This window comes from Camelina sativa, chromosome 13, assembly GCF_000633955.1.
Source record: "Camelina sativa cultivar DH55 chromosome 13, Cs, whole genome shotgun sequence".
Lineage (NCBI taxonomy): Eukaryota > Viridiplantae > Streptophyta > Magnoliopsida > Brassicales > Brassicaceae > Camelina > Camelina sativa.
In genome coordinates, this window is record NC_025697.1 from 3,618,176 (window position 1) to 3,644,140 (window position 25,965).

A 25,965-nucleotide genomic window follows, 5' to 3' on the forward strand; every position below is an offset into this window, starting at 1 on the left:
TTCCAGGTTGTTGATCTTCTTGCTCCTTACCAAAGAGGAGGAAAGATTGGTCTTTTTGGCGGTGCTGGTGTTGGAAAAACTGTGCTGATTATGGAGCTGATCAACAATGTTGCCAAAGCTCATGGTCTGTTTAGCAAAAGTAGAGCTTATTTAATTAGTCTCTGTTTCTATTTATTAATTGGTGCGTCTTCTTATGAACAGGTGGTTTCTCTGTGTTTGCTGGTGTGGGAGAACGAACCCGTGAGGGCAATGACTTGTACCGAGAAATGATTGAGAGTGGTGTCATCAAGCTAGGCGAGAAGCAGGTTTTCATCTAATTTCGATTAAGCTTCACCGTTATATTCCGTGCAAATGGCTTTGATTTTGTTGCTTACTTCTCTCTGTTTTCCTGTCTTAACAGTCTGAAAGTAAATGTGCTCTTGTGTATGGACAAATGAATGAGCCCCCGGGTGCTCGTGCCCGTGTTGGACTGACTGGTTTGACTGTTGCTGAGTATTTCCGTGATGCCGAAGGCCAAGACGTGTTGCTTTTCATTGACAACATTTTCCGTTTCACTCAGGTGAGCCTTGTTATTTGCTGTGTCTATTACTCAACACCTATGTGCCAGATATGCATGAAAGAATGTATATTTAACTCGGTATACTCTCTTGTGTAGGCCAACTCTGAAGTGTCTGCTTTGCTCGGACGTATCCCGTCTGCTGTGGGTTACCAGCCAACTCTTGCTTCTGATCTTGGTGCTCTACAAGAGCGAATCACAACCACCAAGAAAGGGTCTATCACCTCAGTCCAAGCTATTTACGTCCCTGCTGATGATTTGACAGATCCTGCTCCTGCCACAACTTTTGCTCACTTGGACGCCACAACTGTGCTGTCAAGACAGGTGTGAAGTTGTCTCTTTTTGATGTTTCTTATCAGTATATTTCTGTGATGTGCTCATAAAGCTTTTATACTTACATTATTATTTTTCTCATGTGAAGATTTCTGAGCTTGGTATCTATCCTGCTGTGGATCCTTTGGATTCAACATCCCGTATGCTCTCACCTCACATTTTGGGTGAGGAGCACTACAACACAGCTCGTGGTGTGCAGAAGGTGCTACAGAACTACAAGAATTTACAAGATATTATTGCCATTTTGGGAATGGATGAGCTAAGTGAAGATGACAAGCTGACTGTTGCCCGTGCCCGTAAGATCCAGAGATTCTTGAGTCAGCCATTCCATGTTGCTGAGATCTTCACTGGTGCCCCTGGAAAGTACGTCGATCTTAAGGAAAACATCAACAGTTTCCAGGTATTTATATACATGGATTCTCTAGTTCAGATGACGACTTCCTTCCTTTCTCCGTGATTGTTCATTATATGTGAGCTTATATAAACTGTGAATCGTTGCAGGGTCTACTCGACGGTAAGTACGATGATCTTCCTGAACAATCATTTTACATGGTTGGAGGCATCGACGAGGTGGTTGCAAAGGCAGAGAAAATCTCCAAGGAATCAGCAGCTTAAGGGATTGATTCATCTCCTTCATGTGCTTAATACTTCTCTTCTTCTTTTGTTGACAATAACGAAAAAAAAAAACAAGATCAATGCTTCAGGCTGTTCTGCTGTTGCAGTGTGATCATTGTGAGTGTGAGAGATAGTACGGAGAAAACAAATTCATTCGTTCGAGTTTTTTGACTTGGAATAAAGGAGACAAAGTGTTGATGTTTTCATTCTCTCCACCTTTGTATTCAAGTTTTCGTATTAAGGAAAGAGTTTTTACAGAATTCAATGTTTTGCTGTTCAAAGTTAGACTCATTTGGCAAGGGATGATAGAAAATCAGTGTTGCTCCTAATTTTTATCCACCTTGTTCTGTATAGATTATATACCGTCGTTTATGATTACAAGGTCAGAACCACAAGGTTCTCTCTATAGAGTTGATTCAGATGTACAATCTCCTCACCCAAGTATATAAGGGTTTAAGAAAGAATAAATAAACAAAACATATTTTTTTGAATTGACATCGAGCCCAAGGAGTCCTCAAAAATGTTCGAGAACTGCTGCAGTATGATTGAAGCCACACGATATATGCACTGCTCTTACATTCTTTCCCAAGTCCACCATTGCTGGTCTAGCATAATCTACATCACTACCATGGCCCTACATTACAACATACCATATTTCTTTATTTTCTCTGATGCCAAATTTCTTGGGAAAGTGAAATGAAATGATATCACATTCACATAAGAAGTTAATTTGTCAGGAACTGATCAATAAGAACGATAACGAAACAAACCAGTTGTCCACCAGAGGAATGTCCGTCAACAGAGAATGTGCCGTGAGAACCTCCCCAGCCCCAGGTAAAGACATTGCTATCTGCAAGCAAGTTTCAGAATTTGGGTTGAATAACTTGCACAATGTTAAGAAAAGGGATGTTTTATATAAATATATGCTACCTGAAATAGCTGCAGTGTGCTTCCAGCCACAAGATACCTGGGATACGGTAGACTCCAAGAAAGGACCTTCAACTCTCACAGGAGAGTGTGAGACATATGTTGAACTGAAAAATCCGAAATAAATTGAGTGTAGCCGTAGGCACAAGTGCAAGAACCTTGATTTCAGACCTTATAGGGAAATATCCTAATCATTCGGATTATAACTTACTCTGTGCCAAGGCACCCATTTTCGTTTGAGCCCCAGGTGTAAAGTTCCCCACCTCCTTACAATAACGAAGAAAACAACAAAGGATGAGTTGCTATCGACCAACTTACAAAGACCATATGTTCATATATTTCGCAGAAACTAAAAACCAGTTTTGGGCATCTACAAAGAACAGCGAAAAGAAATTTAAGCAGGACAGGCATGTGCAATATACAGAAACGACTCAGTGGCAACCTATTTATCGAAAAAGCTATAAATAATAAGAGAGTATTACTTGTAACAACACATGTGTGGTAGCCACCACATGCAACTTCATCTGCATATGGCACTTCACTAATAATCGATGGTATTGTGGCATTTCTTACTCCTCCGAAGCCCTGGATTTTCCCATCAGATAGCTTTACATAACTATATATGACAATAGGAATCGAGGAATTTCTTACCATCTTATTTATAGATCTCTCTCCGAACATGAAAGCAGAGCCATTATCTACATTATGAGCAAATAAACCTCATAAAATCGGTAAATGGCAAAACATGCATAATTTAAGAATGTAAATCAATACCATCAGTGCATGCTGACTGCAGCAGACCAGCAGCAACATTCTTAACCTAGTGCTCGACAGAACGAACCGAAAAACATAAGCATGAACGTCGAATAAGTAAAACCACCACTAGGTAACTAGAAACTATTCACCAGTAGAGTACCTTGATCCCCTCAAGTTCCTTGATAAGCCTTGGAGTATATTCACTGCAATCAGGAGCATACTTAACAACACAAAATGGGAAAATTTTGCGAAGAAAAAAGCATGAGAAAGAGACAAAGCTATATTGGAATTAAGTAAAACAGACCAACCTGTTACTTCTTACGATGCCGAAAAGACTGGACTGGTGACCGTGGCCAAGTCTTCCAGAGCCTCCTCCTCCCCAGCTCAGGACTTCACCTCCATCTGCTCAAGGAAAAGATACCTTTAACTTTCTCCGAGTACTCAAAAGAAAAAACGGTGTTACTTCTGTATCCAGACAAGAATCTAGGATCAAACCAGTAACAGCAACTGAATGCTCTGAACCCAAAGCCACAGTTTGTATGGTGATTCCATGCAGAGCTTGTACTTTAGTTGCTACGCGTACAACTCTTGCAGCCTCTTCATAAGAAAAAAGAAGAATGAAAAGAAACATGTAAATAGAGCAAACAACTACTGAATTAGGACATAAATAACAGTGCATAAATCATTGAGTGGAATAGGTGATTACTTTTTCCCAGTCCAAGCTGTCCACTTGAATTCTTCCCCCACATGTAGAGTTCACCATCAACTAATGAAAAAAAAAAAAAAAAAGTAATTATGTGACCAATTACGAATGACACACTATATCAAGAATTAATGTTACAGGTTCAGGTCATGACAATGTAGTGAAGAATATTGTGCTTGTGATAAGATGCAGGGACTGAATTGTAAAAGAGATAGTCACACGTGTGAGGAGAGCTGAATCTATTTGGGATCATGTGCAACAAAGTTCACACGTGAGAGATGAGGAAAGTTGCCTAGGAGGCTAAGAAGAACCTAGAAGATGATTAAGCTATATAAATAAAGAGGGGAAGCATCACAAGGGGATATGATGAATGTTGTGAGGGGTTAGCCGACATGAGGCTGCTTGGGAAGAGAGGAACCCGAGGGATGTGAGCGAGGGTTGCCGATCTTATCTTTCACTTTGTTCTTCATTTCTATCTTGTAATCTGAGAGTTATTGAACCTTTTGAGTTTGTATTTACATGTTAATGGAGGTTTAATGGAGTTTCCCTAAGGTTAAGCTTTTATTCATGGAGTTTACTAGTTAGAAGCTTAACAGCTTGTTTACCTGTAATAGCAGCGGAATGATAATAACCAGCCGAGATGTGCAGAATCTCTTTTTCAAGACCAGAAACTTCAAGTGGCTCCTACAGCAACAACATTGGAAAATATCACTTATAATCGAACTATTCAAGGTACATGAGAAGATAAACAGAGAGGCACAACAAAAAGCTTACACCCCTGTAGTATTTTGACCAACCTACCAATTAATAACATACCATAGCATGGCTTTGAACATCTGATACGCCAAGTTGACCACAGTCATTAAGACCCGTTGCAAAGACTCTCCTCGTATCTGTTACATGTGTAGGAGTGTGTATGTAAGCTAACAATCAGAAATTGCTAAAATTCTTCAAAACCGATCATTGATGGAAAGATGATAACTTTATAAGAACCCAACTCGACAATAAGTCAACATTAACATGCCCAATCAACCAAAGCCAAGAAATCCTATCCAACAAAGGTCACTCTAATACTGGTTACCGACAGCTACACCCAACAAAACCATAGCTATCAATGGTGTTATACCAAAAACGACTCAATCACAGCAAGTCAGCGTTCTCAGCTCAATAGTCAAACACAATTCTTCTCCCTCTTAAGATGACACTCACATACCAAATCGCATAGCAACCTTCTTACGATTTCAAAGTTCCGGATAATCACCAAATAGATACAAAATTCATAGAAAGCAAGTCGGGTTGATGAAGGAATCACCGGTGAGAAACAGAGTGTGAGCTCCACCGCAAGCAACAGCTCTGATGCTTTGATCCCTCAAAGCAGAGCAAACGGCGGGTGTCCACTGAGAATCCAAGTTTCCGAGCCCTAATCTGCCGTAATCCCCGCTTCCCCACATCGCCGCAAATCGTTTCCCGCTCTCGTTCGATAACCATCTTCTAAAGGTAACACCAATCGAACCCACCAATTTCGAATCTTTCAAAACCCCACTCGGAGTATTCGATCTCTGGATCATCGACCCGGGAATTCGAACTCGCCCGAGGGCTCTAGTCAACATTTTTCACTTGTTGGAATTGAAATCAAAAGGAAATGTGATAAAAAGGAGATGAATTTAGAATGGTGTGAATGGATCCTTCTTCTTCTCCGTTCAAAAACAAATTGGATTTTTTTTGTTCAACTGTAAAATGGAATCACATGATGATGATCAGCAACAAGAAGAAGAAACTGATGGATAGAAAGAATGCTACGTCTTCCCCGTTTTCGAAGTCTGTAGACTGTGAAAAATGTTTTCGTTTTTTAGAAATCGATCCTTGCAGTCTTTTTTCTTCTGCTTTAAAATTTCTCCTTCAAGTTTGTTTTGTACAATTTAACACCCAAAACTATAAGAGGGGGCAAATTGTAAGAAAAAAAAACAACTTCTCTTTTTTTTTTTGTTCACACAAAACAACTTTTACATGTATCCAAATCCCATATATGAAGAGTTCTTTTTACCACTTGATAGAAAATTACTGGAGCAAATAAAAAATGAGAAACTAGTTAAGACAAATGTAGATATTGCAAAGTAAATTGATGAGTAAAAGTTTGAATGTACGAATTACTTGAAACATGCTGAACTTTTTACAACAGCTCTTGTTTCCTCTATAAATTTTTATTTGAGGTAACCCTATATATACACGCTATATTAACACAGTAACCAAAAATTTAACAAAGACTTTTCAAACTCAAATTATTTAATACTAACCTAATGTAAGTGAAGAGATATAAAGAAAACCTTGACGTTGTGGTCTTTGTTTGTTCCTCTCTCTATATATATATATTGACAAAACCTCGGTTTCACTTTCGTCTCACGTACCATTCTTTCTCTTCTTCTTACAGAAATTGTTTCACCACATTAACTTTGGTCTCTTTTCTTTTCAATTCGTCTTTCTTCTTAGTATCACACCGTCATATTCACAGTTTCTCTGACAGAGGTCTCTTTTCCCTTCTTGAATTAACGTGAGTTCTAGTGTTCTGGTGCGATGTAGGGTTGAGAGGTATGTTGTCTGGCTCGAGGTCATGAAGGAAAGGATCATTCGATTGAAATTTGAAAGAACGAACAAAGAATACCCTACATGATTCTCGGACCAGGCTTCATTCCCCCTAACCTACTTATCGCTGTTTGTTTTGGCCACTTAATTTCTTCTTTCAGTTTTTGTCTTAATTAGTTTCTTATTTGATCTTATCTCGCAAGAGATAAGTTTTGATCTTGTTATTAAATTTTATTACTTTACAAGACAAAGAAAAAGTATTTATCTATCACATTATAAATTAAAAAAATTTGAGAAACTGAAATAGATATAGAGATTTAAGACTGAATGATATAACTTTTCTTCATGTATCATACCCTTTTCTTTTTTGGGTTTATGCATGCTTTAAGAAAAACAATCTTTTTTTTTTTTCTCCTTCGCTTTTCTTGTCACAAGTACACATCCAAAAGCTCTCTTTCTCTTTCTCTCTCTCTCTCTCTCTCTCTCTCTCTCTCTCTCTCTCTCTCTCTCTCTCTCTCTCTCTCTCTCTCTCTCTCTCTCTCTCTCTCTCTCTCTCTCTCTCTCTCTCTCTCTCTCTCTCTCTCTCTCTCTCTCTCTCTCTCTCTCTCTCTCTCTCTCTCTCTCTCTCTCTCTCTCTCTCTCTCTCTCTCTCTCTCTCTCTCTCTCTCTCTCTCTCTCTCTCTCTCTCTCTCTCTCTCTCTCTCTCTCTCTCTCTCTCTCTCTCTCTCTCTCTCTCTCTCTCTCTCTCTCTCTCTCTCTCTCTCTCTCTCTCTCTCTCTCTCTCTCTCTCTCTCTCTCTCTCTCTCTCTCTCTCTCTCTCTCTCTCTCTCTCTCTCTCTCTCTCTCTCTCTCTCTCTCTCTCTACGTCTCGAGTCACGAGTCACGATCTGAAACTTGGTTTCTGTAAGTAATCTAAAACTCAGAAAGAAGATTGTTTCTAATTACGTGTAATTTCATTTCATATTAAAGACAACGACGAGACTTCAACTTTCTTAAAACCATCGCTGTCAAATATCTTTTATGTGCTTTTTATTGTTTGCTCAATACATATCCTTCTTATTTCTATGTAAATTATCCCTTTTTCTCTCAACGTTAATGTAATGTCTCACTTTGTTTTCCAGCTATATCTAAATTAATTATAACTTTACTATATATGTAGCCAAAGACTAGAACTGCGTTTGGAACAATTGGATCTCTAATACAAGAAAAAAAAAAACTTATCTCTAGCTAAATTTTGTAAACCGAAGTTTTCAAAAATATATTCTCTATATCCTTTTAAACTAAACAAATGCAATAGCTGTAAAAAAAAAACCTAAACAAATGCAATATATATGTTCCTACTGTTACTGTTACTGTCTAATACTAGAAGGTGAGCTAAATGAAGGTAATGGTAATTTTTAGCTTTCGAAGATGAATTTTGATCCTTTTTTTAAAAACACACACACATCAAAATAAGTAAAGTAATAATGTAGAAAATAAATACAAATGTAATTCTGAGTTGCTGACTAATAATAAAGAAAAAAAAATGTTTTATAGTTGAATTTTAAAATAGTCCTTGTACGTAAAATTTACAAAGCGATCTAGTATAGGAAAAATTTGGACGTACCGAGGTAAGGACCAAAACAATGATTTGTCATTTTCACAACAATCAATTCATATGTCCATGAAGTCGTCATGAACCACATATATAACCCAATACATCCATATATACAAAGATATAAACACACATCTATTTATAAACAAGTTACATGAAACATAGTTTTGAAATATGTTTTTCTTGTTATTTAGAATAAAAGAACAGGACAAGTACGTTGTACGTAGGAGGGGGTACATTGAGAGGGGTACAAACTAAGAATAAGACAATAATTAATGAGATGGAAACCACGGTCGGTACTTGTTTCGAATTAACTCCAATTCACACTTTTAAGACAAAAAACCATTATGTTACATTTTTTTGTCTATATATCAGTATATATATATATAGTTATACCACTATATTTTACAATGTTTGGATCTCGTTTACCACATAGAATAGAACTAAAAAATAGTAAAGCAATTATAACTAACAAAATATAGAGCGATTAACTACTGTTGGCCTCGGAAAAGAAGGAAAATTAATAAACAACTATATAATGTACAATTGTATGTTTTATCTTTACAACTCTGGATTTCCCTGTAAATTCTATATCAGGCAACTCTTCACATACTATATTAAGAAGACTGTAACCAAAATTTACTGAATTAATGTAAAAGAAGTAAATATGAAAATTTAAGTCTTGTGGTCATTGAATTTGCTCCTCTCTCTTACATATACACTTTCGTCTCTCACATACCCCTATTTAGCTTCTTCTTCTTCATCTCTCTTCTGTCTGCTTCCATGAAGTTCTCTTCTTTCTTTTTTTTGGTTTATGGTTGAGAGGAATGTTGTCTGGCTCGAGGTCATCAAGAAGATCATTAGATTAAGTCATTTTAAAAGAATGAAAAGCCTAAATGATTCTCGGACCAGGCTTCATTCCCCCCAACCGACATATATCACATTCTTACTTCTTTTTTTTTTGTCAATCTTCTTGGATAGAATTCTTGTGAAATATGTAGGTTTTGTTGACTATTTGTAGGCTCTGAAGTGGAAAGCTACACATTTTAATCATTTCTCTTGAAGCCTTTATTAATATACATATGAAAAAATGTTGTAAATATATTTCCTTCTTTTTATTAATCTACATATGAAAAGATTTTCGGATAGTTTGTCGTCAATGTTATTATTTTTTAGATTTATGCATGTATTTTATGCTTTCTACTGTCTTTTGTTTCCTTTAAATTTTGATTTTCTTCCATTTCACATCACAGTTCACATCCAAACTCTTTTCTTTACCCTCTCTCTCTTCAGTCAGGAGTCACGACCTCTGCAACTTGGTTTCTGTAATATAATCTAAAACCTAGAAAAAAGTTTGTTTCTAATTACGTGTAATTTCATTTCACATTGAAGACAATGACGGGACTTTTTTTTCTTTCTTAAAACCATCACTATCAAAGTTCATTGACTTGCCTTTTACTTCTTTGTTTCTTGCTATTATCCTCCTTACTGTTCTGTGCTCTCTCACACTTATTTTAAATTTAATCCATCTATGGGAAATATAAACACCAAAGAAAAATAAAATAGCATTGCACTACTGGTTCAATAGTTGAGGACTGAAAACTTGAGATTATTATATAAATACACTGTTTTCAATTTACATAAATACATGTTATTCTTTGCGAGTATAAGACTACACAAATAATGAAATGTACTTATTATGTACATAAAGGTTTTACTGAACCCAATTGATATCAAGATCTTTAAGATTATACAACCATTTCTCTGTGTCTTGAGAGACATAAGGATTATGTTTCTCATTAACCTTCGAGTCTAAATTGGTATGAATAGATTCAGTTTTCTGTGTTGTGTTACCATTGTCTTTACGAGAATTTAGCTGTCTGTTTGGATGTCTCACGTTCAATGCTAAAAGACGAGACACTTCGTGTAGTCCTCCCCATTTCTCGAGCGCCCGCGCAATGTCATAACGACCTGAAACAAAAGACCAATGAGCTGACTATCACGGAACACACGAAGCTTTTATTGAGTTTTCTGTATGTACCTGCGCGTTCAAACGATTTCCTGCTCGGCATAAATGATGGATCCATTCCCCAACTCTGTTGAAATCTTCCTATCTGATAACACATGCAGAGGGAGAAGCTCGTGTAAACACCATACAATGCAATGGTTTTAACTTGAGAAATATGTCGAAAAACTTACCTCTTCTTGCAAGTTTTCAAGATTGTCCCAATATCCTTTCGGTTTCCGGTGTTTATAAGCAAGTGCAAGATTCATTATCAGAGCTACTCTCCTAAATCCACCCATTTTTGTAATCGATTTTTCAATGTCAACTCTTCCATGTAACCGAAGCTGCTTTCTCATGGGCATGAATCCTTCTTGTCCATGTTCTGATATGAACTTGAGAATCTCTGATTTCAAGACTTCGATGTCTCTTTGCAGACCGGGAATCCTCCGTCTCTGCTTAGTTTGATCTGTACCATCATCATTATTGTAAATTGTCTCAACCGATGTGGCACCAGATGAAGAACATGTTTCCTCTGAAACTTGACATGTCTCCAGTTTACAAGATTCTGAATATTTCTCTCCTCTTTTCTCTATGTAATCACGAATAGCGCATAAATTTGACGGGAGATCTTCATATATTACCTGAAAAATTTCAGAGAGAGCATCGTTACAATAGGAAAACAAAAAAGAAGAAGAAGTTGACACTGAATATAATATGCAACTGTTAATCAAACCTCTTCCATGATTGCTTCGGAAAGAAATGTATCTTTTCGCACTTTAGACTCCACGGTATACTTGAGAAGTGTGTGGTGACTTCCTAGTTGTTCAAAAATCCATTTCCCTTCAAGCGAATCAAAGTCTCCTTCAACCTGCTCAAATCTGATTTCCTGCTCACGAATCTCATGCAAATCGAGAACAGCTCTCGCATGAAGCACCATGTAAAGCAGGCCTTTGCATCCTTCCTGCAAACAGAACTCGGTTTAGTTATAGATTTTTTTGAAACCAAGATAGAAACCTTGGCTTTGGCCAGTGTCAGAATTTTGATCTTCAAAACGGCACTAAATGCAGAGTCTTTCTGAATCATGGACGAGCAAATTATAAGTTCATATTTGGGTGCAGCCTCGCATCCACAAATAAGAGACGAACCCAAGTCCATCTCTTCAGGTCATATACTTTCCAATGCATTCATCTAATCCAATCCAAATTTGGTTCAAAGGTTACCGTGAATGAGAATGCTCATACCTGAAGTATTCGGACTTTATTGTTTTCACGTGACAAAATCTTGCTGATTGCCAGATTTGGAACTATCCTGATGAATTCATAAACAATAAAATGCAAATGAACAAGAGATATATAAGCCAACACAGCCAATATTTGAAGAAGACTAACACAGAAGTAAGGTTGGCAATAAAATCCTCCTCAAGGTCAGAAAAGTGAATCCCCAAATTGATAAATTACTCACTCTGGAAGACTCTCATAAGAAGTTAAAACTTTCCAAACTTCACAAACAGAAGCTTTAACTGTTATACTAGCAACAGCACAACGGTGAACACCTCCATTTTCCTTCATCCAAGAAATAAACCACTGATTAATAACCAGAAAAGATGGGGAACGTTTTTTTATATGTATAGGAAGTTTTGGAACCTACTACTTACCAATAGACCATCAAACCTACGAAGATGAACTTCGTCCACGGTGCAAGGTTTATCAAGCTTGCATACTTTCCCATAAACACTCCAATTATTGTTCAATTCATTTAAATGAGATAATGATCCAATACTGGAGGCAACAGATCTCTCAGTAGCAAGACTATCAAACTCAATACCATGAGAAGGGGCCAGCTGTGAAAATGTTCTACCCAACAAATCTTCTATTATTGACGGCTTTCCGCAGTCTTTATAAATTTTCTCAGCTTGGCGAGCTACGGCTCGGAGATTTACAGGAAGATCTGATCTGATTATCCTCTCTAAGAAAATGGCAGGGAAGTTAAATCTTGGAATGACGTTTACTTCGTAAGACAAGACAGTTCCTATGGACCTGAAGAAAGAGAAAAATAAATGTTTTGAAATGCATAACAGTTTGTTTACAGAAACAGCTTCTCTGATACGCATATATAAAGGATTTAAATGATTTTAGGATGTGCACACAAACTTTTTACGGGGATTACTGAGTGTACCTGATACCAGATTTCACAGACCACTTTCCCTCAAACTTTTTGAAATCACCATCTACCATAGAGAAGTGAAGCTCACGGCCATTTGGCTAAAACGATCATAAAACGGAAAAGAGCATGAGACAACATTAATAGACATGTATGGAGTGAGAAACAAGGTAATCTAAGACCACATCATATATATTTAACTAATCCTGAGAAATATATCCGATTCAAAGAGTGCCAAGCAGGTTAAAAGAGGACCAGACGAGCATTAGAACAATGAAATTTTGATTTTCTAGCAAGTAAACCTCACTATGATTCTTTGTTATTGAACTTGTAACAGTTTAAGATTAAGGATCTAAAGAAAGTAGGGAGCAGGCAATTCCCTATTAAATCATGATTACAGGCCATACAGTGTAAAGGCAACCTCTTGATTCGTTTCAAAAGCTCAAACATACGTATAAACAAGATCCCAAATCCCAACCATTAGGGCAAGAGAAAATTAAAAGCTCATCAGAGTACTCACGGAATCTAGACACTCATGGAGATCGAGGACAACACGAGCCTCAATATGCCAATACAAAGCTCTTTGAAGACCTCGTTGCTCCAGCCATATACGTCCTGGATGTGGACAAGGAATTCTCCCACTAGAAGTTGAAACAACAACCATCAAAGCCATGTTAACCTCACCAATTCCAACATACATACACATATATACATACATCTGTAAAAACTTGTTTCAGCAGCAAGAGACAATCACAACAACATCTGAAGCAAAAGCAAAACTGTTTGAACTTGGAAGACACAGAAGAGCATCTATCAGTACTCAACAAGGAGAAGTAGAGTCAGTGTAATCACTAGAAAGCATTCTAAGCACAACCAGACTACAAAAAAATTGGATCTTTACAGATTACTCTGAAGAATTCTATATGAAATCACCAAAGCGATCGTAAAGTACCTACAAACGAGATTGGGTACGAAATCAGCAAGGCGCTCGTAATCAGTAAGAACATTCCAAACGGATTGAGAATCAGAATCGACCCAGATTTCGCCTCTTATCCTCCGCTCCCTCCAAGAGACCACATCAACCTCACAACGCACTATCCTCTCTCCTCTCTCATCGAAACCTAATCCGCTCTCTCTCCTCAACCCGTTATCACCTCTACTACCACCGGCGCCGCTGTGTCTCGTTCCGTGGCACTTAGCGACCCCGGCGCCGCCAATCCCGGTGGTGGAAATAGCCGAGAATACTCGGATCCGTGAGGGACATGGGAGCAATACACTCAAAACCACTGGTTCGTTGGTGAAATTGAAGAAATCGGAAGTGTGACTGTGAACGCCGCCATGTGAGAGATGTGGAAGCTTGCTCACTGACATGAGAAGAAGGTGTTCGACGAAATTGGTCAGTCTCAGAGTCAGTGTGGATGTACAAAAAGGAAGATACTGTTGCAGAACTGTAACCGTTAAATTTTCTCAGCCACTGGATATTTTAATGGAAAATTATAAAAATAACGAGCTTTTTCCCAACTTTTGTCTATATGCACTTATTTTTTTTAGATTGTCAATTGTGACGAAAATTTACCTACTAGCAAATATATTGAAATTTTGAAGAGTTTAAACCAAAAAATAAACAGTAAAATTATGTTAGTATATAACTGTGCAAAAATTTGTTTTGAGTGTCAAAAATCAGTTTGTAAATTGATAATTTCTGGTCTAAATTATTCAGAAAATACTTTCTACGATTTTTTGAAGTTCCGAAACATTTAGATTATTCATTCTACAGTTTGTACATGTTCTACGAAGTTTAGAGGGAAAATTTGTTCTAAAAAAATCAGAACCTGAATTTTGTATGTTCTACCAAATTAAGAATATGTATTCTACATTTTTCTTCATTCTACATCAATTCAGAATATATTTTCTACGTTTTACCATGTATACTAAAAGAAGTAGAAGATATACCCTAAACAATTTAGAATTATAATATGTATAACTTAGAATAATCTAGAAATAGAAAGAAAATCAACTAAATAAGGAAAGTGAATATTTTTTGAATTATCGAAATTTATGGTTACGATTCTGTATTTATTGTTTAGATATGTTCTAATATGTTTTAGAATGTGGATTCTAAATTTCTTTAGAAGAAACACAAAAACAGGAAAAATTGACATTCGACATTACGATCATTGTTTACCATCTCTTCCACCTTCCACCTTCCATGAAATCATTATCATATCTCACGAAAACTTCTCTTACTTGTTTATGATGCAAATCTACATTACTTGTGGTGTATGTACACTGGATGCCAACAAAGAGTGGAGATTTATTGATGATGAAGAAAAACGTGCGAGATTACTGACTTTGCAACCCACTACGTCTCTTGAAGAGTTGAAGGTGATGGTTTCAGAAGACTATGAAATAGAGCAAAGTATGTTTGATGTGAAATTCAGTTATTTATCCACAGAGGTTAAAGTTGATTCTCCTCCTGTTGTATTGACTAATGATAGAGGAATGAAAAAATTTCTTGCATATCTGAAAAGGAAAAACATGATTCGGTTGTGTGTTACGTTCAAAGGAATAGTTGATGATGATAGGAGTAAAGTCCCGTTCGATCTGAATAAGGAACCAAGTGATGGTGATGATGTGGGAGTTGATATGGGAAAATCAGTAGGTACTATTTCAAGGATTTCACATAAGCCGACTGATGTTGTATTAGAAAAGCCTACTGATGCTAATTTTGGTGATGTTGCTGGTTCAAAGTTGGAATAAGGAAGCTTTACAGGCTACTATGGAAATGTATGCAATGAAATATAACTACGACTACAGGATTACAAAATCTGATAAGAGATGGTGGTGTATACGCTGCATTGAGAGTGCTTGTAATTGGAGGCTCCGGGCTGAGTGTTTACAACCGTCTACATATTTCAAAATCAACAAGTTTGTGGGTAACCATACATGTGCTCCTTCAAAAAAAATCATTTTGTAGGACTCCATCTGCAAGAACAATTGGACATCTCATTAAGCAAAGCTATGAGGGTGTGAAGAAAGGTCCTAAACCGGTTGATATAATTAATATTATTCATTCAAGGTACGGCTGTGATCTAACATATCACCAAGCTTGGGAGTCTCGAGAGTATGCTGTTAACAAAGTTAAAGGAATTCCTGAGAAAAGTTATGCTAAGATACCAAAATACTTGCACATGCTACAAGAAGCGGATTCTGGTACGTTCACGAATTACGAAATTGAATTTGATGGAAGATTCAAATATCTATTTATTTCCTTTGGTCAATCAAGAAGATGGTTCTACAAGGAAATGCGGAAAGTGATAGTAGTTGATGGAACATTTTTGAAGAATAAATACAAAGGAGTTCTACTAGTTGCTACAGCTGTAGATGGTAACCCCAATTTGTATCCAATCGCATTTGGAATTGCTGATTCTGAGAATGATTGTTCATGGGAGTGGTTTTTTATGCAACTTAAGATGGTTATAGCTGATGAAGAAGGTTTATCATTTGTGTCAAATAGACATACATCGATTGCTAAATCAATTAGAAACATCTACCCATTGGCTAAACATGGTATTTGCATCCACCACTAGATTAGTAATGTGATAACATATAATAAGGGCAGAGGTGTCGCTGGTATGGTTGCAAAAGCGTCAAAAGCTTATAGAGTTGCTGAGTTTGATAAAGAGTTTGCGCGAATCAACAATATTAGTCCTGCTATTGGAAGTTATCTAGAGGAAGCCGATGTGAGAAAATGGGCTCGCTGTCATTTTCCGGGTTTTAGATATGACATTAACACCAACAATGCGGCTGAGTCAATCAATGCAGCTTTGACGTCACCCTGAGAGTATCCAATAATTCCTTTGTTAGACAGCATCAGAGAAATGATGACACGCTGGTTTTATGAGAGTAGAGAGTTAAGTGCAAAGCAAAAAGATCCTTTAATTGTTGAGGTGGAGAATAAGATTTCAAGAAGAATAGAGAAAGGTAAATTCATGAACGGTTATCCGATGAGCAGATCCATGTTGCAGGTTAAAGGTAATGGAGTAGACTACATTGTTGACTTAGAAAGAAGGACTTGTTCATGTGGAAAGTTCAGCATCCAAAAAATCCCTTGTAGACATGCTATAAAAGCAGCTTTTGATATAGGCAGGGATCTATATCCTTATGTTGATGATGTGTATACCACTACCGCATGGAGATCGCAATATGAGGACACTATTAATCCAATAGGTGTTCCTGAAGAAGAATGACGAGTCCCACAACATGTTGAAGACGCAAAAGTTCGACCACCTGAAACAAGAAGACATCCTGGACAGCGCAGAAAAAGAAGATATGAATCCGCTGAAGACAAGATAAAATCATCACAAAACTCACAAGGGTCAAAGAGACATAAGTGTAGGCGTTGTGGCAAAGAAGGGCATAACAAAACGATATGTGATATCGTGATATGAAAATGGTTTGTGCATCAACTTAAGATTCATGTTTTTAAATTTTAAGTGGATTTCATTGATATTTACGGTACTCTAACTGTTTTCAGGTAGCTTTTGGGTTGTGTTTCACGGCAGAGGAGGTCTGATGAATGATTGTGTTTGATGGTTTTGAATTTAGATTAATATAAGACTCATGTGTTTTGAAATTCCTTGATGGTGTTGATTTAAGATTAATATAAGACTCAGTTGTTTTGAAATTCCTTGATGGTGTTGATTTCAATCCAACTTTCATTAAAACCAGAGTACACAGAAACAGACTAACAAAGGGTCTTAAGCATAACAACAAAATACAGAAACCAAAAACATCATATCATCTTTCTTGTTTGACTTCTGCATACTCTCTTTTGCAACCATTAGCTCTTGTCTCATGATCTCAATCATATTCTTCTTCACCTTTTCTTCCATCTCATCCACCATCTCCTTCACCATTTCCTTTTGGAGCTCCACATTGTTTGATACCATTTTTTTAGATCCTCTAAGAGTTGGTTATGTTTGCTTTCAATCATCCTAATCTCCTCTAGAAGAGCATCATCAACCCAACGGAACATGTGTTTCTCCTTCTTCTCCTAAAATCATTGATTTGATAACAATAAATAATTAAATTCAGCTATTATGATGAATAAGGACTGATAAAAGTAGATTACCTTCACACCAACAACACATCTATAAAATCTTCGACAGGGATTCTCTTCCGTCTTTGAGGTGTAGATCGTAATCTCTCCACCACACCAGCACCTACACGGAACTCCAACCTGAGAACTTATCGACGGTAGCCCTGACGAACCAGCCGGAGAAAGTTGGCTCATGGCTCCCGGCAGTTGAAACGATAAAGAAGAAGAAAGTATTGAGAAAGAAGAAGAAGAAGAAGAAGAGAGTATTGGAGAAGAAGATCCCTAATTTATTTTTTTCCCTAAATAATGAAATTAAAAATCGGGTTATTGGTTGGTTTCCATCGGGTCAACATTTAAATCGGGTCAGCAGCTGGTTTAAATCAGTTCGACATTTATCAATGGTAAACATTTAAATCCGGTAACTGTTTTGTTGTTATGCTTAATACCCTTTGTGTGTTTGTTTCAAAACATATGAGTCTAACATTAGTCTACAAGCAACATCATCAAGGTTTTTCAATACAAATGAGTCTTATAAAAGTCTAAAAGCAATACCATCAAACAACATCATTCATCACAACCATAAAGAGACTTAAAAATTAGCAAAGGTCTACAAACTCAGCCGCATACACTGGACGCACATAAGTTTTCATTTGATCCGCTAGTACAGGATCCATTGCTGCTGACCAAAGATCGACTGCGAACTTCATACGAGCTTACTTGATGTTTTCATCGTCAATTAAATCATAAGATAGATTACGCATGTGACACTCGATATACTTCAGGGCATAAACTCCACAATCACAATTTGACCGATTTAATTTAGGTGGCATACGGACCTGGACGATCTCGTATTGAGTCAACAAGGGAGCTTTTCCATCAACCTTTTTGTGAATCTCATTCACAAGATGAGGGATGACACTAGCGAATGGCTCAACGTGTCTTCTGTTTTGGTATTGATTACAGTCGAAGACTTCAATTGTTCTTAGTCTGAAGTTAATGCAAACTGAGATCCATTGATTATCGTTAATGAAGACCGGTGCATAAAAAGGTTGATGAAAACCACCAAAACGACTAAGAAGCCGACTAAGAGGAGACTAACAAAGGTTGATTGACCTTGAGATAGTGAAGAGGAGACCACCAAAACGACTAAGAAGCCGATGGATAGAAAGCGGAAGACAGTGAAGATGGATAGACGGCGGAAGACGGTGAAGAAATCGAATCGGCGGAAGATGGTGAAGATGGACAGAGATGGTGACGATGGAGAGAGACGACGGTGAGATGGTCAAGATGGAGAGAGACGACGGTGAGATGGTGACGATGGTGAGATACGACGGTGGTGACGATGGTGAAATACGGCGAAAGGGTTTTGTCTCATAATTGTTTGCTTACTTTGTCGAGACAAAGTGAAATTTTTCTTAATTTGTCAAGACCCATTATGAAGTCCACTAGATGGAGCCCCAAAATTATTTCGATTAAGTTTGCTGTTTTCTTAATTTCATAAGACAAAAATCTACAAATTCTATCTGAAAATATAATTAAGGATATAATTTGATATTTTTATATCTTAAAATCTATTTAACCAAACTTTAAAAAAAGTGTATATGGACAAAAGTTGGGAAAAAACTCTTTTTTTATATAATTTTCTCATATTTTATTATCTTTATACTTTTTTAACATGTTACAGATGTATGGTTGTAAATCATCCATAGATTTTTTATTTATCCAAAGACATGTTTTAAACGGACCACATATTGTTTCTTTATATTTGCATTTTTCATGTTACAAGAAATTTTATAACAAGGAAAAACACAAGAAAATTAACAACATGACGACAACGACAACGACAACAAACGACTTATTAAAAAGACCAATGCAACAAGACTCTTAAACCAAATACGATGATGGATGATGATAATCAAACTCATGGAGGACAAAAAAAGGAACAACGACACAAGAGAACATAAAACGAAACCAGCATCATCATCATCAACCACTGATGAATTGAAGGCATGTCCGTTACTGTTGACTCAGTAGGTCATCAGGAGCTGCCACATGAGAAGATTCCGGAGATTCCCGAGGGACATAGCACAACTGGCACTCTTTATCAACATATTTGTTACTAAAGAAGCACTTATGGCAGAGCCAGCGAATGATCGGTCGATCCCCATACAGTACTTCTGGCATTCCTTCTTCAAGATTCTTGACGAATCCATGGAAGTAGTTACCAGTGTTTGTTGTACTTGTTTCCATCTTGTGCTTTACGCAAGTGAAATTTCTTTCGTCGAGGGCATTATATATAACCCAACGTCGAGTAATTTCGTGATTCCAAACCATTACGCTCGCTAGATCTCGTCGGTGTTGCAGGTACTGCATCTTCGTGCTACCGTACTCCTCCGTCATGTAGTATTCGAACACACAACTCCACTTCAGTACCTGCCTGCACTGAACAATTAGCATCTCTGCTTCTTTTATTGTCCTTATGTCCAGCTCGCTCACTCCGCATCTCTCCTCTAGTGACGGAATGAACTTCTCCTCTACGAGTTTCTGATTGGATTTAGCTTTCTCCATTTCCTTCTGGCGTGCCTCCCAGAGATCCAGGCGGAAGATTTGAGTCAGTTCACGTGAAGAAGATTCCCCCACTGGACCAGCCACTGGAACACAATTCCAGTTCCCATTATGCTCTTGCGCCGTGCGTAAGCAGACCCAACAGAAGCTATAACTGATTCATAAACAGTAAGGAAAAACATTAATGTGGGTTTAAAAGATCTAATCTTTGCACATGTTTTTGAACGTACAAATGAAAAAAAAAAAAAAAAACCTGCAGATACACTCCATTAGCTTGTAATCAGGATCCTCATTCTGCTGCACAGGAATGTTGCAGTTGGGACAGCGTTTGGTGTTTGCATGGATCCAAGAAACGGTCCTTAACTGATCCAACAGGTCCGTCGACCAAATTGATGCTTTCTTGCAGTCCACCGGGCGGTGTGACTCAAGGCCACACGTCCAACAGAAGGTGTGGCCACACAAACAGACCACACCGAAATCAACTTCATCAGTATCATCCTCAAGCAGTATGGCGTATTTGCAATCCGATGCAGGACACCATTGGATGGTTGCCTTATGGCACTCCATGAAGGATTCGAGAAGCCATCCCTCGTACATCTCCTTCACTCTGTCAGTCAGTTTATCGATGGTATCGGGTCCAACAGAGGCGACACAGCCTTGGTTAAGGCAAGAGATGATGAGTCCTGTCTCCTCCTTGTTCTTCACCAGAGCATCGTTGAGATATTCACTCCAGCAAGTTGTTGAAAACTTGTGTGAGCAAAAAGGCGTGGAGACTAAGTAATCTCCATCACCATCAGGAAGGGTCGTCGTCTCACGACCTGCAGAAGAAGAGTTGGAAATAGGAACTCGAGCCAGCCCTAGCTCCGCCAGAAACTTGTCCTTGTTGTCAACAAGAAGATCTGAAGCCTTGAACGAGTTCCAACGGAGACGGACTAGGATCACGGTTGCATCAGACTTTGACACCGAGAAGAATTCCGAGATCTGATTGATTTCTCCCATCATCTTATCACGAACTTCGGTTTTCACGAGAACAGAGTATTTCTGACCAGCGGCTTCCATGGCTGCAGAGAAAATAAGAAATTAAAGATTTATAATTTTAAAACTTAAGAGTTACCGAAAGAAGATATTTTGATAAATCGATAGAGGTGATTTTGTAGTTACTAACTAACCTGCGGATTGAACGGGAAGAGTAAGGTTTATGGTAGTTTGGGGATCAAGGTAACAAAATCAACTCAAAAGAAAGGGAGGATAAGGATTGGAACTGAAAGAAACACTGATGATGAGTATATGAGACTACAAGCTAGCAAGAAGTATTTATATACAAAACTGGAAAAGTTGTTGACTCACAATAATCTAAAGAAAAAATTACAGTTTTTTTAGCAAATTTCAGTAATCAAATTTATCATTAATTTCTGTTTTTTTGTTAATCAATTAATATTGTCTTTACTTTGAAATAAGGACTTTTTAAAATTTAATTTGAGAAAGAAATCTAAAGTAAATTTAATGCGGTCAAACTATTTTTCTTAAGTTGCCGCGTGTCGACGAAGAATCTTTTCCTCTTAAAAGATTGAGATTTCTTTGGATTATACATGGTCAATTATCTTCTAGAGATGATAAAATTTGATATGTGGTCAAAACCGAGTGAAAGTTTACTGATAACGTTTAAAGTCACACTAAATCGTGTGGTTAAAGATTATTACGACGTATACAACAAAGATGAGGATGTGTTTATAATTATAATTGAGTTTATTTTGAAAACTTTAAATAACCCATTTTAAAAAAAGATTTATATACATAAAACCATATATTATAAAACAAATAAATGCAACTGTAGTTGTAAAACAAATCCTCTTTGATTTTTGTATGGTTTTGTGTATATAAATTTTTTCAAAAAAAGAGTCTTGGACCGTCGCACTCCTGCCCACCCCCATGCGGACTAGACCTAGTTGAAACTCATTTTTGACAATTGTGTCAGACTACTTTTTATAATAAACTTTCTGACTAATTATACTGACTGAATAATCGGATATGAGAGCGATGGATTCCTTGTTGCGAACACTATAACATGCCCAAAGTTGGTTGCTATACATTATCATTATCTTTGACCGATACAAAATTTTACTGTGGGAAAAAAAAAATACCGATACTGTTAAGTATAACGGTAAAATGTATGCTCGAAGCTATCATAATGTTATACGCAAAAATTAGGATATGAATATGAATAATACTTGCATTTATTTAAGAAACTCTAAGATGCATTAATGTATTAACCGTCTAAAAACAAATTATATTGACGCATGCTGTATATTTTGATAAATCTTAGCTTCTCATCAAATACGAACAAACAGGATTTTCTTTTTTTACATATATGATGCATTCTCATTTATCTGAACCCATAAGAAATAGATGTGCGTATAAACATATTGTTAGAAACCACTCTTTCATACAACTTTTTAACAAATTATATTGACAAGAATAACCCGATTCCCGGAGCTATGAATTCGTAGCACTATAACATATGTCAAAATCGAAATTCACATGGATGAAAAAGTAAATTTGAAAATTTGATTGGTTAAATAACATTGGATACAATGATTTTACAGTAAAGGATACAAAGTGACAAATTTGTCTTTCATACAACAGCGATTTAATCTCCAGACAAGACAAACAGGGAGATCACGAACCAGATAACACCTTGGTTAGATTGCTCTGAAGTACAGCAATTGAATCAACAGCAGATTTAGCAAACCAACTAATACCGACCTTGAACCGGTGTTCATCAGTTGGTAGTCTAATCAAATACGCCAATTTTCTTGCTGCGTGACCAATTGGACCTTCGAGCGTAAGCCCTTCAATGAAACTTGGCGAAATAGCAGCATCATATCTTCCAAGAGTCATCATCTCACCTAGGTTCTGAAACCTGAAAAGAGATTTAACAGAGCTTAAAGTTCTGTTTTCAGTACACAGACCAGTAAAAAGTCTAGTAGTTTTACCTGAAAGGTAATAAAGGTCGGTTATTTATGGCTGCCCATATATTCCAGCCAGTAAAGTCTGCTTCTTGAAAAGCAACCTGAAATATTTTGAATTCCATGTCACTCTGATTCAGTTTCTAAAGCATGAATGTGATAAAATTGTGGATTGTTTATAATTTTTTTCTCTTCTCACCTGAGCTGTTGTAGGAAGAAGCTTTCCATTCGAATCTCTTAAAGAAGAAGAATCACCTAATGCAAAGATCCGTGGATGTCCTTTAACACGGAGTGTCTCGTCTGTTTCCGCTTGTCCTCTAGCATTCAGAGGAAGGACATTCGGACCCGAGGCTTCTAGTTTGGTAAGCAAAGGCTTAGCACCGACTGTCCATAACACTATATCCGCTTCAATAGTTTGATTCTCTAATCCTCTTTCTGCAGGCTGAAGCTCTAACAAATATCCTTCATCTTCTTTTGAGTCGCTTGCTCTCTTTATGGATTTAACAAGATATCCCAAGAGTAACTGGACTTTTCTCGACATAAGGACCTAATAACAATCCAAAAGGATACTATTACCATCTTTTTACTCTGTCTAGTGAAATGGAGGAAGCAATGGCAATGAAGGTACCTTCATAGCCGCCTCCCTGTTCCCATTAGGGGCTGATGTTAGTATGTTCTTTGATACGTTTATGGACTGCACTATTCCACGATCTTGCAGTCTCTCTGATATGGTAGCGGCCAACTCTACTCCTGCATAACCGCAGCCAACAACAGCTACTTTTATGGTAGAGCCGTCTTTAAAATTCTTCCTCTCCAATTTACTCAGCTTTTCGTTAAGCTTCTGCAATAGCATAATGACTGTTACGATTTAGTCAAAAAAAGAGTGTACAATTCAGTCTAAACCAAAGCAAAAACCATATCAACCCGACCAAATCAGTTTCAATATTTTTCATAAACCAAAAATCTGAAGTAGTGCTAACTCTTACAATAGCATCTTCAAGAGTGTAGAATGGGAAAGCCAACTCCGTTGCGCCGGGAACAACATCGAGTTTAGATTCAGCGCCAAGAGCAAGAACCAACCTGGCTGTAGAAAAGAAAGATAATGAGTACAAATCTCTGAGTTAAATGCATCGTTTTATTGCATTACACATAATTAGAGTTTGGAGACAAGAAAGATGAGATAGATTGCATTGAATTTATGGGGATTGTGTAAAACATAGTACCAATCGTATTCAATTTTAAAACCGCTTTCAAGCAAGACGGTTCCTCCAGTAATAAAACTTTCAGACCCATTCACTCCTACATGGTCACAAGGAAGCAATGTTTTAACTCTATCTCGGAGAAATTTAATCCCCGTGTTTGTAAGCAAATCCGAGAAACGGGGAGCAATCTCCCACACATCAACTTCTGCAGATCAAAAGAGCTGGACACTAAATCAACACACATAAAAAACAGAAGTATCAAAGATTAGTCGAGCATAAAGAAACTAAAACTTTACCTCCAGAGAGAAGTTCATACAACATCGGCTTGAACACAAAACGTTCGGATTGGTCAACCAAAACCACCTGATAAATAGAAGAACATTACAATGTATTCAAAACATAAGTCTTACGCAACAGACTGCTTCAAGTAGCATAAACATCACCTGGGGTTTTTTGTCATCAGGCCACACAAGCGACTCTAATCTCAAAGCTGTATACAATCCTCCAAACCCGCCACCTAAGATGCACACCCTTGGCCTCTGTAAAGAGAGAGAGAGAGCTTTTACATTCATTAAGTTGTGGAATCTCCGCATTTGAAACTTAGAGAAACCTCATACATCGTTCTAGAGTGGTATGAACCTTGTTATCAGGCCATGCGTAAGTCCTTGGAGCTGCTTCATTCTCAGAAACCTCTGTGTTACCACTGTTGTTTGTCACTGCTCTCGAAAGATGTAACCTAGAGGGGTTTCTGGTTGAGTTCCAACGAGAAGAGAGATTGAATCCAGAAGTTATCGAAGCTAAAGAGGCTTTACTAGTTAGTCTATTTGCCCCATCTGAAACACATTTAAGAAAATAACACCAAAAGTTTCAATCTTTCATCTTTAGACTAGAGAAAGCAGTACAATCTGAAACTGAAGTAAGCAAAGGAATCATAAGGGTCTTCTCAAAAAGATAATATCTTTTATTTTGATTCCACACAGAGATCATCAAATCGAACCATCTTGATACTAATCAAGCTATCAAAAGTTTCACACTTTGATCTAAATTTTTATAATTGACCGGCAAAAATATTCCAATCGGGAAGTGGATTCGACAATTCAGAGTAGAACAAAGAGACAAAGAATATAACCAAACTGAGTTGAGGTAAAGAGTAACGTACAACTAGAGAAGGGTAAGAGAGAAGATACGGAGGAGAGAACGGCCATTGATTGGTGACAAATTTTATGTCGCCGGAAGATGTGCCGGAGATGGAAAGTGATTTGAGGCTTCTCGTTTTCTTATGGATGTTTTGGGTTCCACGCTCTCACCCAATTTGTACTATTGTTAGGTGTGACGACTATAAAAGAAGAAAACGCTCCTACCGCCAAAATTACGCGGTTGAGACTAGCGTTATAAACTTGCGATTATCGAAAATGCGATCCGGTTAAAATATATATACACCGCGGTAAAAATCACAAAAATGAACATGTAGTCAAATATTTCATAATTCTGTTATTCAACAACTATATTGTAAAGAAAACAAAAAACATTATGTACCAAATTTTGATTTTTTGACCCACCCATAAGTCATAATTATTCTCGTTTACCTACTGGTTTTAACTAATCCTTACCACTTTATACGCTTTTCTCTAGTCAACAGTGACCTCGCTACTGATTTGAGTTCTTGTGATAAGTCAAATTCTAGTGTAAAAGCAAAGGTCTATGGTGAATTTAAAAGATCAAATTCTCAAGGCAAAACTGGAGTACTAAATTATTCGCTTGCTTTTTTAACCTGTTTGAGTGGGAATCTGAACAGGTTATTTTTTAAAGAAAAAGAACAATCTACACTTTTCAGAATATGAATGGTTGGTGTTAGTGGCAAAAAGAAGAGAAACTTAATCACTTTTACTTCTGTTACAAACC

General features: G+C 37.2%; 6 protein-coding genes across 7 annotated transcripts in view; 2 read left to right on the forward strand and 4 right to left on the reverse strand.

The window, feature by feature from the left end:
- The window catches only part of LOC104734904, an 8,376-nt gene extending 6,662 nt beyond the window's left edge, over positions 1-1,714 (forward strand). Inside the window, 4 exon segments of the mRNA XM_010454586.2 lie at positions 401-559; positions 656-880; positions 978-1,289; positions 1,391-1,714. Of these exon segments, the coding sequence (XP_010452888.2) occupies positions 401-559; positions 656-880; positions 978-1,289; positions 1,391-1,504 (810 nt within the window). The 3' untranslated portion in view covers positions 1,505-1,714.
- Positions 1,617-5,712, reverse strand: LOC104708211 (probable E3 ubiquitin-protein ligase HERC4). 2 transcript variants are annotated; one of them, XM_010454582.2, is made up of 14 exons: positions 5,203-5,712; positions 4,707-4,783; positions 4,496-4,574; positions 3,894-3,953; positions 3,683-3,784; positions 3,496-3,589; positions 3,348-3,390; positions 3,206-3,251; positions 3,083-3,129; positions 2,914-3,016; positions 2,643-2,697; positions 2,435-2,538; positions 2,275-2,354; positions 1,617-2,138 (listed from the first exon to the last, which is right to left on the reverse strand). In XM_010454582.2, exons 1-14 carry the CDS (start codon positions 5,498-5,500, stop codon positions 2,019-2,021), a joined length of 1,308 nt encoding a protein of 435 aa, XP_010452884.1. In that variant the 5' UTR covers positions 5,501-5,712; the 3' UTR covers positions 1,617-2,018. The 2 variants fall into 2 exon arrangements, with proteins under 2 accessions (XP_010452884.1, XP_010452885.1); XM_010454583.2 differs by having other exon boundaries at positions 1,811-2,138; positions 2,643-2,694.
- On the reverse strand, positions 9,650-13,681 carry LOC104734906. The gene is made up of 10 exons (XM_010454588.2): positions 13,182-13,681; positions 12,750-12,870; positions 12,245-12,330; positions 11,724-12,105; positions 11,531-11,631; positions 11,311-11,377; positions 10,803-11,030; positions 10,264-10,710; positions 10,106-10,178; positions 9,650-10,035 (listed from the first exon to the last, which is right to left on the reverse strand). The coding sequence occupies exons 1-10, from the start codon at positions 13,598-13,600 to the stop codon at positions 9,779-9,781; spliced, it is 2,181 nt and encodes a 726-aa protein (XP_010452890.1). The 5' UTR covers positions 13,601-13,681; the 3' UTR covers positions 9,650-9,778.
- LOC104737900 lies at positions 16,114-16,479 on the forward strand. Its single transcript, XM_010458151.1, has one exon. It carries the CDS (start codon positions 16,114-16,116, stop codon positions 16,477-16,479), a length of 366 nt encoding a protein of 121 aa, XP_010456453.1.
- LOC104734907 (probable E3 ubiquitin-protein ligase ARI16) lies at positions 19,023-21,294 on the reverse strand. Its single transcript, XM_010454589.2, has 3 exons — positions 21,065-21,294; positions 20,149-20,956; positions 19,023-20,049 (listed from the first exon to the last, which is right to left on the reverse strand). The coding sequence occupies exons 2-3, from the start codon at positions 20,952-20,954 to the stop codon at positions 19,347-19,349; spliced, it is 1,509 nt and encodes a 502-aa protein (XP_010452891.1). The 5' UTR covers positions 20,955-20,956; positions 21,065-21,294; the 3' UTR covers positions 19,023-19,346.
- LOC104734909 (alternative NAD(P)H-ubiquinone oxidoreductase C1, chloroplastic/mitochondrial-like) lies at positions 22,380-25,390 on the reverse strand. Its single transcript, XM_019234322.1, has 10 exons — positions 25,223-25,390; positions 24,703-24,896; positions 24,507-24,602; positions 24,360-24,426; positions 24,085-24,268; positions 23,848-23,941; positions 23,490-23,702; positions 23,061-23,408; positions 22,889-22,965; positions 22,380-22,815 (listed from the first exon to the last, which is right to left on the reverse strand). Exons 1-10 carry the CDS (start codon positions 25,266-25,268, stop codon positions 22,572-22,574), a joined length of 1,563 nt encoding a protein of 520 aa, XP_019089867.1. The 5' UTR covers positions 25,269-25,390; the 3' UTR covers positions 22,380-22,571.